General features: G+C 39.6%; 1 protein-coding gene across 15 annotated transcripts in view; it reads left to right on the forward strand.

Annotated features, from left to right (window-relative positions):
• Nucleotides 1-13,976, forward strand: part of pip5k1ba (phosphatidylinositol-4-phosphate 5-kinase, type I, beta a) — a 175,829-nt gene that overhangs the window by 98,816 nt on the left and 63,037 nt on the right. For 13 of the 15 annotated variants that reach the window (XM_072258079.1, XM_072258069.1, XM_072258081.1 and 10 more), the window contains exons 2-5: nucleotides 4,027-4,110; nucleotides 4,967-5,056; nucleotides 9,677-9,807; nucleotides 13,114-13,231. In XM_072258079.1, coding sequence (XP_072114180.1) covers nucleotides 4,967-5,056; nucleotides 9,677-9,807; nucleotides 13,114-13,231 — 339 coding nt within the window. In that variant the 5' untranslated portion in view covers nucleotides 4,027-4,110. Of the gene's footprint in view, nucleotides 1-4,026; nucleotides 4,111-4,966; nucleotides 5,057-9,676; nucleotides 9,808-13,113; nucleotides 13,232-13,976 lie in introns of those variants that run through there. The other 2 variants (XM_072258083.1, XM_072258084.1) reach the window with 2 other exon arrangements.

The following is a 13,976-nucleotide window of genomic DNA, read 5'->3' on the forward strand; positions in this document are numbered from 1 at the left end:
TGGCCCACAGATTTCTATGCATTGTCACATTGAAAGCTTATCTAAATGCTTCTTAAATGTTATGAGTTTACCTGCTTCATCCACCCACTGAGTTTTTAAAAAAAGATCTTAATCAGATCTCCTTCAGGTCTCCTACCTGTATTTTTATTTTGATAGCTCTGGTGTGGGGAAAAGTTTCCCACCGCCTTACAGTCCTTTGCCCTAAAAGTAAAATAATCCACATTCCCATGAATCCCTTGAACAGCTGTTTCAGGAGGAAAAACAAACTTTTACATGTGTTGCAATAAGCAAAAATGCAGGAAAAGAGTTGGGTTTCAGTGAGCAGCGAGGGATCTAGAGAGCCAAGGGGTTTTTCAGAAGGTTCTCCTGGTGCTTGAACAGCTAAAGGACATCCACCAGTACTGGAAAGGCTGCATTGAACATGGAAATGTATAGCACAGGAACAGGCACTTCAACTCACCATGTTGTGCTGAACTAATTAAACTAATAATTAAACCCAAATGAAACTGATTCCTTCTGCTACACAACCTCCATACCCTTCCATTCTTTAACATGTTCACATGCCTATCTAAGAGCCTCTTAAAGGTCTCATTCAATAGCTTTATTTGTCATAGGAACATTAATGCATATAGTGAAATGCATCATTTGCATCAAATCAAGGGAATTGTGCTGGTCCCCCTCCCCCTCCCACTTTCAAATCTCTTACTAGCTCTTCCTTCAGTTAGTCCTGACGAAGCGTCTTGGCCCAAAACATTGACTGTATCTCTTCCTAGAGATGCTGCCTGGCCTGCTGCGTTCACCAGCAACTTTGATGTGTGTTGCTTGAAATTCCAGCATCTGCAGATTTCCTCGTGTTATCAATTTTGCAGGTTTTATCTCATGATATTACAGATTCTGGCTCCCTCTCATAACATAAACCTTTGGAGGAGGTTTTCCTCCATCTGCCTTGTACCTTAATGTATGGTGTACACTGTTACCCTGTGAATGTTCAGTTTGAAAGATGTGCATCTATTGTTTAGACCACAGATGATGGTTTCCTGCATACTGACCAAATACTGGGCACTGTTTGAAGTGCAGACACAAGCCCTGCATCTTTGATGGCTTGCAGAACAATGCAACCCCTCTTTGTTTCATGATATTGCAGGGCAATACAGGAGCACACTTTCCACCCGCCATGCCTGTGTGAGTTCTTTGTCAGAGCTCTCCATTCACTCCTACTTTGCTCTTTCCCCATTGTTCCACTGGAATACACTTCCCTTCATTTAGTTTAACTCCCCTGTTGTTGAATCTGTTTCTGCTCTTCTGAATGATGCAGTCCTGATCATTATAACACACCGGGTTTATTCTTTCTTGGCTTTGAAATTGGAGAAAAAGAAGTATCTTCAACCAATTAAATGTGAATGATCATCAATATAATTTGTGTCAGCAGGAAGATTTTCATCTGTCAGTATATAAGCAAAGTTAACCACTAAGATATATAAAAAAATACATTTTAAGATCCAAAATACAAATCTCCACATCAGTTATAAGGCCATAAGATATAGGAGCAGCAGTAGGCCATTCGGTCCATCGAATCTGCTCCGCCATTCAATCATGGGCTGATCCAATTCTTCCAGTCGTCCCCACTCCCCTGCTTTCACCCCATACCCTTTGATGCCCTGGCTAATCAAGAACCTATCTATCTCTACCTTAAATACACCCAATGACTTGGCCTCCACAGCTGCTTGTGGCAACAAATTCCACAGATTTACCACCCTCTGACTAAAGTAATTTCTCCGCATCTCAGTTCTAAACGGACGTCCTTCAATCCTGAAGTCGTGCCCTCTTGTCCTAGACTCCCCTACCGTGGAAAATGACTTTGCCATATTTAATCTGTTCAGGCCTTTTAACATTTGGAATGTTTCTATGAGATCCCCCCTCATTCTCCAGGACTCCAAGGAATACAGCCCAAGAGCTGCTTGATGTTCCTCATTTGGTGACCCTTCCATTCCTGGATTCATTCTCATGAATCTTCTCTGAACCCTCTCCAATGTCAGTATATCCTTTCTAAAATAAGAAGCCCAAAACTGCACACAATACTCCATGTGAGATCTCACGAGTGCCTTACAGAGCCTCATCATCACATCCCTGCTCTTGTATTCTATACCTCTAGAAATGAATGCCAACTTTGTATTCGCCTCCTTCACCACCGACTCAAGCTGGAGGTTAACCTTTACGGTATCCTGCACAAGGACTCCCAAGTCCCTTTGCCATCTCTGCATTTTGAATTCTCTCTTCATCTAAATACTAGTTTACCCATTTATTTCTTCCACCAAAGTGCATGACCATACACTTTCCAAAATAGTATTCCATTTGCCACTTCTTTGCCTGTTCCCCTAATGGGCAAAGGTATGTTTTGACACCTTATAGAAGTACGTAACCCTGCCATGGATGGTCCCAAGCCTGGCTGTAAAAGGAGGTTTGGGCATGGAGCTAGAAACCCCATCCCATAAAAACTCAATGCTACAGGAATGCCTACAGAAGCTCCGAAGACCTCATCCCTGGGAGAAGGAGGATACGCCAAGAAGATGGGTGACACCTGGGAAAACTTGAAGGACTGGCCCGGCACTTAGATTTCTGATGAGCTGCTGGTGGCAACCTATGCCCCTGTAGGGGTGAAGGGCTTGAGAAGAAATATGTGGTGCAAACATTTGGAATTCTTTTATTCCTTTGAAATCCACATACATTATATACTGCTTGTGTGACAATTGCAATAGATTAAACATCAAAGTCCCTGTAAATGGTATTTGCTTTCCCTTACCACATTTAATTATACCAATAATAAATGAATTTCCTCCTTACAAAGAAAGCCTCTATTGTTTAAAATGTAATGCGAAGGATAATATCAAAATCAGCATTATTGAGTCAATAACCGGTAATTAGTACTACTTGCCACCTTCGGAATGTTATTTACAACTGCGTCCTTGAATTCTACTGTGGAAATACTGGAACTCCTTTAGAGAGGCGGTGTGCTGCGAAGCCATACTCATAGCAGCTGCTGCCATTTTGCTAGCTTTCAAGGTCACTTCAAGTGTTGCAACTTCTGAGGATAAATGGCAGTTTCCAATGTGACCCGGATTCTTCAGAAACTCTTACATTTTCACGGAAGAAGAATGTCAAGTAGGAGGACTAAGTTATCGGGGATTGTTTAAACCTGAAAATGTGCTCTGCATGGAAGCTGTGTATGGTTTTCTTCATTACAGTTGATGCCTTTTTAAATTTCTATTGTAAACTATTCCAATGTTCTCCTGGCCTGCATCCTTTCATTGCCTTACACCAACTTGTTCAACTGAAACCCAGTTGTTCACATCCTACCTCACATTTCTTTACACATTGCCTGCATGATCAACCATATTAATCCTTACTTGACAATATCTCAGTTTTCGTGCATCTCCTCCTTAGTTTTAATTCCATCCATGAGATCCAGCTAACCCCGTCCACCATCAATTTTTCAGTCTCTATAACTCTTCTCCTTATTTAACCATCCAAGACACCTCAAAGCCTCCAGTTTTGCTTTCTTGCACATAGCCCACTTTTACTGTCAATTTATGCATAGCTAGCTCCTATTTACAGCAAGGTTGCTATTGTGTTTCTTGCATTGACTACAGTTCTTTTTAGAGGGGGAAAATAATCTTTGTAAAATTCTCTAGATCAGGGGTTCCTAACCTGGAGTCCACAGACCATTCGGTTAATGGTAGAATTCCATGACATAAAAAAAAGTTGGCAAACCCCTGTTCAAGATCATCCTGAAGGAAAGATGTCTTTTTTTAAAATTTGATTTGCTTCACCATTGTCAGCTATCCTACTGGGACCTAAGCTCTGGAATCTCCTCCCTAACCCACAATCTCTTGTTCTGTCTTCATTACCTTTATCCAAGTATTTAATATCTCCTTACAGGGCAATCTTCATTAGTAAGATGATACAAGAATTGGCCAGTTCCAGAAGATCATGTGCCTGTTCTTACACATGTCTTTGCTTGATCAACAGGTGCTGATCCTCTGCGTTGTATCAATGAAGAAGCTTGATGCCACGATAAGCTGCAGATGACTTGTAGCCTCATTGTCAAGGAAGGTAACTGATAGACCATGTTAATGTTGTGGTATCTGAATCTGAGAAATACAACTTCATGATACATTAAATATATTTGATTGCACTTTCCAAACCATATTACTGCAAATCTTTTTATTGACTAAGTTCAAATGTGGTTCAAATAGACATGCTATTTCTGTTTGCTAAAACAAACTGCTGGAATAACTCAGTTGGTCAGGCAGTATTTGCAAAGGGGAATGGATGGTTAGTGTTTTGGCTCAAGAGCTTCATCTACATCTGAATCATCAGCTGCCCACTTTGATCCACTGTTCCTGCCTAACCCACTGAGTTCCTCCAGCAATTGGTTCTTTTTTCTGGCATCTATAGTATCTTGTGTCTCTTGATATTTCTGTTTTCTATTTTTATTTCCTTTAAGTTTAAAAATGATCCATAAACATTCAACAAGATAGGTAAAAAGACTAGTTTCAGTAATGGTACTTCAACAACCCCCCCACCCCCCAACCACTGTGTAGACACATCTTTCTGGCATATATTATTGGATCATCTTCCTCACCAATACTCAATAAGGAAACCAGTCACCTCAAATTTTGCGGAACTTCCAATGATATGTAAAAAGTGAGAATAGTATTATAAATATCCTTTAATTCTCCAAACATGAAGAAAAGTGAATTTTACGTGGTCTTGTTGTGTGTTAATGGAAAACCAAACTTATAGGGATAATGGCCTGAATTCTGCTTGCCTGGCAGTGTCCCAGATCCCTTAACTACTCATTGTTTCTATTTACTTTTTCATTGGTTTGCTTGATATATGTATGTTCCTTTTTTCAAAAAAAAAATCTGAATGAAAAACTAAATAAGTTATTAAATTTGTTTACCAGATGAGTTCCACTGCAGAAACCAGAAATACTACTGTTAGACAAAATGGGCACAGTGGTGAAAGTAATTTGCGGGAGAAGATCTACAAGAAGGTAAATGACCAGTTGTGTGGCATGCTTCTTAACAAACCCATTCATGGAATGGGGTGTTGAAAATAATGTTAATTGTTAATGCTGAGGATGTCTTTCATTTTGCTGTGTGCTTAATGCAATAGATTCTGAGCAGATCTGGTCATCAGCAACAGAGCGTACTTCTCCATAATTTATAACGTATGGGACATCCCTCACTCTTATAAACAAGACAGCAGAGCAACTGTATTTAATCAGGAAGGTAGACCACTAGGTTAGTAATGACACCTAATGTACCTAAAATGAGATTCAAGTTGAGTGAGGTTAAAAGATAGGAGCACATGTGCAAACTTCAAAGCAGCCGACTGTCTAGAGATCTAAGTGCTCCCACAATCATCAACTCACATCAAAACTCAACCATCTTGTCATAACTTGTTGTGACCTGCTAGTGGACTATTAACAGACTAAAAGAATGAGAAATTTCCAATGATAACCACAACCTCAGAGTAATTATCTTTAGTCAGATACGTGGAAAATAGATGATCCAATCTGGTCTTCTGAACACTTTCAGATAGTTTGATTCGCTCCATATGATATCAAGAAATGTTTGAGAGTACTGGATACAACAAAGGCAATGAGACCTGCCAACAGAGACCCCATAGACTGCAGATGTGGAATCTGGAGCAACAAACAATCCAATGTAGAAACTCAGCGGATCAGGTAGCATCTGTGGGAGGAAAGGAATTATCGACGCATCGGGTCTAAACCCTGCATTAGGACAGGTTCTCAATCCGCAATATCGACAGTTACTTTGCTCCCATAGATGCTGCTTGGCACAGTAGATCGTTTGATGAGACCAGACAACATCCCAGTTGCAGTGATAAGGAATCACATTTCATAACTTGCTGAGCTTCTAGTCTATCTATTTCAGTGCAGCTACAACACTAGTGTGTAAAATACCTGTGACAAAGGAAAAAAAAAACAAATTCAATCCAGGTATTAATTGTATGGAAACAAAAATTAAATGCATTTACAAGTCCACTCGTCTGTTCTTGATCATCAGTGAAGCGGCAGATGGTATTAACAATAGTTTCAAGAGTACTTATTCAACAATGGACTGTTCACTGATGGTTGAGTTTTGAGTTTTTCCAGGAACCTTCTGATTTAAACTTTATTGCAACATTAGTTTAACGTGTGGATGTAAGAGATGGATTCCTGATGTAAGGTTAGAATGGCAGCCCTTGACATTAAGGCATCATTTCACTGAATGTGACAACAAGGAGTCGGAGGAAAGTGAAAATCCCTGGCTGCTGAGGAGGAAATTCTCCTTTGGCTGAAGCTGTACCTCACGTGAAGCAGGATGATTGTGGTTTTGGAGGTCAAATTGGCTCCAGAACATTGCTGCAAGAATTTCTCAAGATATTGTCCTAGGTCCATCCATCGTCATCAGCTTTATCTGTGATCTTCCTTCATAAGGTGACAAATGGGGATGCTTGTTGTTACTGTGCCCTATTCAAACTCGTACAATGGAGCCATTCATGTCTGTATTAACAAATCCTTGACAATATTTGGGCTCGATTGATATGGCACAGTTTACGTTTGTATCAAACTAACGGCGGTCTGATTAACATCTCCAAGAAGAAGAGTCTAACAATCAGCCATTGCCAAGTTCCCTCCAGCATCAACATCCTAGGGATAATTGATAATTGGATTGGATTTTGGTTAAAAGACCAGTTCAGAAGACGACGACTAGAAGATAAGCTTCATTTGTCACATGTACATCAAAACGTGCAGTGAAATGCGTCTTTGCAATCAAATCAAATCAGTGAGGATCGTGCTGCTTCCATGCTTCCAGCACCAACATAGCATGCCCACAAATTTACTGAACCTAACCCTAACCGTACATCTTTGTTATGTGGGAGGAAGCAAGAGCACCCAGAGGAAACTCGCACATTGACGGAGAGAACATACAGACAACTCACACATCGACGGAGCGAACGTACAAACAACTCACACATCGGAGTGAACGTACAGACAACTCACACATCGGAGCGAACGTACAGACAACTCGCACATTGACGGAGCGAACGTGCAGACAACTTGGCCCTGAAAAGCATTTAAGCTAAGTGCTAGGCTACTGTGCTGCTACCTGATGATTGATGTCCTGTGGACTTGCAATGCCTTTCCAGCATCTCATAAAGCAGGAATATATGTGAATACCTTTCACTTGCCAGGAGGAATCACTCCAGCAATTCTTGAAGTTCAACACTACCCACATGTTTGCAACCCACATTGTCCAAGATATTCACCTACTCCACCAACAGCCCACCACAGTTTTTGTGAGGTCTAGAAAGTACACTGAAGCAGCTTGCCACAGTTTGGTTGGCACAGCTGACCAAGCCCATTTGCTACCGAGTGCATATCATCTGGAGTTGGAAATGTACAATAGTACCACCGATCCTTCATAATTACTCGGTCTAAATCATGCAGCTCCCTACCTAAAAGCACTTGGGAGTGCTCTTATCAAATGGACAGCCGGGGTGCAAGGAGCTCACTCACCATTAGTGCTTCAGGCAGCTGTGATCAGGCAATGAATCCCATTCTTTCCTACATCTCAAAGAAACAAAAAGATCCCACGCGTTTTGCAGTGAGGCATTAGAATCATCATGTTTTGCCACACTGAAATTGGTGTTCATCTTGGAAATAAATGTGATTGAATTTGCAAACCATAAATCAAGTTCAACTCCCAACCCAGTTTATAGAACAATTAAATTGTTTCAATAAATCTGGCCACACCATTATTTTACAAGTAATGGTCATCCCATACAGTGCAGAAACAGTGGCTAATTAATCTACCAATCTGCACACCTTGGGTATGTTGGGGAGGTGGGGGAGAAGAACCGGAGCACCCAGGGAAAATATGTGGTTATGGAGAGAATATGTAAACTCTACGCAGACTGCACTTGAGGTCAGGGTGGAACCAGAAGTTCTGCTACCTTGAGGCAGCAACTCGAGAGGCTGTGCCATCGTGCCACATAATTATCATCACGTTGCTATCAAAAACCCATCCAGTTCAGCAGTATGCTTTAGGGAAGGGGATCTGCTGTCCTTGCTCATTCAGATCTGTATGTGGTTCCAGTCCAATACCAATGTGGCTGGCCTCCTAGCCCAGCCAAACAGGACACCCATTTCAATGCTGCAACATTTTAACTTAAAAGACTGTGACAGAACAGGTGGACAGTGCTAATTCTCCCGCTAGCCTTGCCCCTTTGCCTGGTTAGTCACTTTCCCTCGTTCTGTCCCTGGTCTAGTTTCCCCAGTAGTTCACACACTTTGCCCTCCCATTCTGCAGTTCTTGGGAGTTCACCACTTACACACCCCGATAGTAAAACCAGTCGCTAGCTCAGCTAATCAAAACAATCCCTTCAGTTAATGTGCTCTACTGGTTTATAGCTCATAAAAATAAGGATTCCAGACTCCGGCATTCCAAACAGTTTCATTAATATTCACTCACATTGTTACATCGGTTTGTAGACAGCAGAACAGCCCCAAAAGACATGAGGGACAGTTTGGGGCATCCTAAAATAATGTGCGGGTTAGTGGGAGCAGGTGCGCTTACACTTTTTGCACCCTCTCAGTTTGACTTTGCTGAGGGGTGTGGAGGCTGGATTTGGGGTTGGTGAATAGTTATACTGGAAAGTTAAAGATAGTGTGTCATAGAAAAAGTCTCTGTACATCTGTAAATTTTCATACATGTTTTCATTTTTCTATTTGTAAATACTTCCTTTTCTTCATAACTTATGGGCAGATTTTGCTTTTTTTTCACCTGGCACTAAATAAAACCCCTTGCACTAATGTGCTGTTGCGGCTTACCATCTGTTTTTTAAACTGGTGGCCCTCGTTGGACATGCTTACCCACACCTGATAGTGAGATGTGACAGACTGTTCTGTAAATGTGGGCAATAAGCCTCAGGCTTGCAAGCAACTGTGAGTGAAATTGATAGAGTATAGATATGATATAGCAGAGTTGATTTTCTTGTTTACAAGATGTTTAATCATTTTGGGGAAAAATATCCTGTAAAGCTTTTAAGGTTTATTTTGTATATCTGATTTTTTTTCATGAAGATTGAGGTTTGGAAGGAGCATTTGATTCGGGCATCCAAGTGTGGCATTTGGTCATGATCAGTGCATTGTTGCTATGCCTGAGTCCTCCCCTTTTATCACAACTGTATGATCAGAACATTCTGTTTTGTTTTATTGTTGCTGAATAGACTTTGAGATTCTTCTGACTATAAACAATTTTGTTTTATAAAGCTTTGTATTACACACAGTAGTTTACAACAAATAGTATAGTCATAGTCGTACTTTATTGATCCCCGGGGAAATTGGTTAAAGACTACCAATTCCTTTGTGACAGCTTTTAAAATGGCTCAAGACATTTAACAGATGCACTATTAAACCAAAAAACTGCGACACTGAACCGCAGTTCAATGGATGTGGGTGATTGAGGTTGAAAAAGAAATGATTTTGAAGATGATATCTTAAATGTGGAGAGGGTTAGAATGGAACTCCAATGAATAGAGTCTTAAGCACGGAAATCTAAAACTGAAACAATGCAATATTTATATTTTGCTTTTGCTCCAGACTCCATCATCTGCACTTCAAGCATCTATCCAACTGGGGATAGGTTATGCTGTTGGAAACCTTACCTCCAAACCAGAACGAGATGTGCTCATGCAAGATTTCTATGTTGTTGAAAGTGTCTTTCTACCAAGGTTGGATTTTAACTTTTTTAAAGACTTGGTTCTACTTTCAAAATAATTCCACTTTAACTCTGACATTCTGGTGAGGCCATCTTAACTATTTTATGGTGGTTTAAAAGAAATTTTGGAAAGTTGTTAAGTAATGAAACTACAAGTTAGCCTCTGTAGAAAATTCATACGTCACAATGAACAGCAATAACATCCATTTACATAACGCTTATAATGTAACAAATATGTCCCTAAAGTAATTGCAAGTCTTCCGTGACCTTGAATTGTTCTTTTCAGTTTTCATATTAAACCCTGAGGATCAAAGAAATAGATCTTGCCAAGTTGCATGGACCTTGGCTAAAATCCATTGTTAGCAAAGAGATCAGAAGAGAAGGATCTGTGAGTTTAATACTTAAATTTAATCCCAAACCCCAACTCTTTAAATGATCTTTTAGTCATCATGTGTATGTCTTTCCTGGCTTTGTCATTCACTTTGGGCTGATTATGCCTCTTAATCTAAGGCATTTCCACATTAAAGACAGTAGATAGATTAAAAAAAAATGATGTTTGTAGAATTATAATTTAGCACTTTGATTTGCAAATGATTTTTCTTTTCCCATTTTGAGATCAATAGATTTTTGTGATTATTATCTATGTATATATTTGTAGCTGGTTCCTGGCTATATTATAACTGTTGTATAAATGAATAATGCTGCTGTTCATGTACTCTATGTTATTGTTAGATTCTTTCAATATTTTAATAAATAATCCAGCTCTGGTGTGACATTCATCTGCTTTTGAAGGGCTAAAAATAAATAATAATCAGACCAGAATGTAATTCAGCTTAAATTTGAGGTTTGCCAGGGGTTTCTGTTCTTTTAGATGACTGAGTTGTTTTAATGAGACGTTTTTTAAAAAAAAATCCTCTTCAAGACCAGCTTCTGACAGATTGATACACCAGATCTGGATCGAAAAGAAAGACCCCAAAAAGCCATCGTAGGAAGGAAGTTGTATTTCCATTGAACTTGTCTTCAGGATGCCTCAGAGATTCGCAACCAATGAAATACTATACTTTGTGAAGTTTGTTTAATATAGGCAATGTGGTAAACAGTCTGTGCATTGGAAGCACCACAGGCGACAATACAATGGCCAGCAGACATTCTGTGTTAGCACCCCTTTCCCGTACTGTTGCTTTATCCTTTGATGTGCAGAATTCTGTCATATACTCAGCGATGTGAAGGATTAAGAACAAAGAGTTCCAAAGATTCTCTAGCCTCTGAATGAAGAATTGGCTGAACCCTCACTTTGTCACTGTGATGGTTCTAAACCAGGGCTTCCCAGCCTCTCTCATGCCATGGACCAAATACCATTACGCAATGGGTGCATGGATCCAAGGTTGGAAACCACTGTTCTATACTTTCTATCTCTTCCTCTACTCTGACAACCCGTGTAAGGATATTGTATGTTTCAATGAGGCTACATACTATCTAAACATAGGAAAGCACAAGTCCACTCTCTGTCCTCTCTTGACAGGACAAACTCATCATCTCAGAAACAATCTCGTGTACTGCCTGTGTTGTAAATCAGTTGTTCTCTTGGAAGAGAGACCAAACTGGAGCAGAAGATTCTAATGCAGAGGCCTAAATAAGTACAGTAAAATGTTTTTATTCTTGTATACAGATTCCCTTGCATAATTTGCTTTCCAGATAGTTTCATGGAGACATGCTAATTATAAATGGCGTCACAGGTAGACAGCATGGTGAAGCTGGCCTTCAACAATCAGGGATTTGAGTATAGAAGTTAGGAAGTTATGTTGTAGTTGTACAAGATGTTGCTGGGGCTACATTTGGAATAATTTTTTTTGTTTTAGCCACCTTACTATAGGAAAGATATAATTAAGATGAAAAGAGTGCATAGAAGATTGCGAAGATGTTGCCAGAAATCAAGGGACTGAGTTATGGAAATAGGTTAACTGGATTGGGACTGTTATCACTGAAGCTTAGGAAAATGAGGGGTGATCCTGTAGAGGTGTATGAAATTATGAGGGGTATAGATGGGATCAGTGCACACAAGCTTTCTCCACTGGAGAAATTGCACAGTTTGGGAATTGAACTCGTTCTGCAGAGGGCATAAATTTAATGTGAGAATGGAGAGGTTTCATATGAAACTGGAGGGGTAACATTTTCATCCAGAGAGTGATCAGCATTTACAATGAGCAGCCAGAGGAAGCGATTGAGACAGGTACACCAACAACACGTAAAAGGTACTTGGACTCATACGTGGAGAGGAAAACTTTACAACAGGGATTCTTAATTTTTTTATGATATGGACCCCTTTGACAGTCCGGTGAAGCCTATGGACCCCTTCACAGACTAATATATTAAATATAGAAAAGACAGGAAGACAGCGATCATGTTCAGTCTAGCAGAGGGTCTAACAACTACCATAATTTCAAAGTAGTGATGAGCATGCCGTAAGTAATACTCTGAGATGTGTGTAACGTCTGTAATATGCTGTGAAAGAATCTGCGATTTCTATTGGTGACGAAGTCACAGGTACTGCTGACACTACTGTGGTTTATTGCCTACATTCATAATTCAAGGAAATGCTAAATTTCAGGTAGAGGTTAGTAAATATAAAGATGTAAATTTTTCCCATCCAATATCAAGGACCCCTTGGAATCTATCCACAAACCCCCAGGGTCTGTGGACGTCCCTGTTAAGAACCCCTGCTGTAGAGGAACGTGGGTCAGAAGAGGGGAAATTGGTCCAGTGTATATGGGAACTTTGGTCATCATGGGTGTGTTGGGCCAAAGGGCCCATTTCCAAGTAATGACTCTGAATCTCTGATTCTGTATGAAGACACATTTCAGTCAGTTTTTAAAAAAAAAACTCACTTTCTCATTATTTTTGCCAAATGCTAGAAAATTTTGCACTTTTTTACATGGTATTTCATCTGCCATCTAATTGGCTGTTCACTTGGCCTGTTTACATCTTCTTGAAACCTCTCTGCATCCTCTTCATAGCTTATACTACAAACAGACTTTAAAAACAAATTGGACATAATCCCCTCATCCAAATCATTGATATAAATTGTAAACATCCAGAACCACAACATCAGTCGTTGGGAAGTATATGACACCTTAATTGTCATTGCATTTAAGAAGATAACCCATCACTGTCTCCTGATGGACAATTAACAATAAATTCCAACCACTCCAACAATATTGACATCTCATATAATGAATGTTCTGTGTTTAAAAAAATTCCTGATATATAGTGCTTTTAATACACTTGTCAAATCAGTAAATCTATTCTCATTCCTTTTCAGTGAAGGAAGTAATCTTACACCTGCACATCGATATCCTGACTTTAGGTTCAAGACGTATGCCCCGTTGGCTTTCCGTTATTTCCGGGAACTTTTCCATATAAAGCCTGATGATTATTTGGTAAGTTCCATTTGTTGTCGTCTTTGATCCAATATTTTTGAAGGATTCATGGAAAGAAAAGGGAAATTTGTTGCTCTCCAAGGCACTGTGTAGGACATTTTTACCATGAAGGGCTACATAGATGCAAAATAATGCCAACTATTTGCCAGTTCCATAAAATAGTAAAACACTCCCAATGTGCATTAATAATGCACCATGTAAAGAGATTACAGCATAGGTAACTAAAGATTTAATGTGAGGTAGACTTTGAAAAGCATCTTACAGGAGAGGTAAAACTAGGTTTAGGAAGCGAATTCCAGTGCTCAGGACCTCTGGTAGCTGAAGGCACAGCAGCCAGTGTAGAGGAGACTAGAATGGGAACAGGGTTCAAGAATAGAGCATTAAAATAAGGTAGAGAATTTTAGAAAGCAAATATTTCTGGATTAAATCACAACATTCTTGAGGTAAAAGCATGATTTGAAGGTAATCTGGATGCCGTTAAGAATATTAATTGAATTGACATAATTGACCTGAATAAATTAATTAGGAAATAGATGAGTTGAGATCAGACCACATAAATTTCAAAATTTAAAGGCCAGAAGAAAGTAGCATTTTCATTAAAAGGATAAGGCTTTGAAAGAGGTGTGAGCTAAATCAAGTAAGTGTTTCATTGTTTTATTTTTGATTTCTCTTTTCAAATAGATAGTAATTGTGTACTAGGCTTGTGAAGATTAACACCTGTGGTTATTTAACTTTCTCCCATGGA

The sequence above is a fragment of the Mobula birostris genome, chromosome 5 (assembly GCF_030028105.1).
Source record: "Mobula birostris isolate sMobBir1 chromosome 5, sMobBir1.hap1, whole genome shotgun sequence".
Taxonomy (NCBI): domain Eukaryota; kingdom Metazoa; phylum Chordata; class Chondrichthyes; order Myliobatiformes; family Myliobatidae; genus Mobula; species Mobula birostris.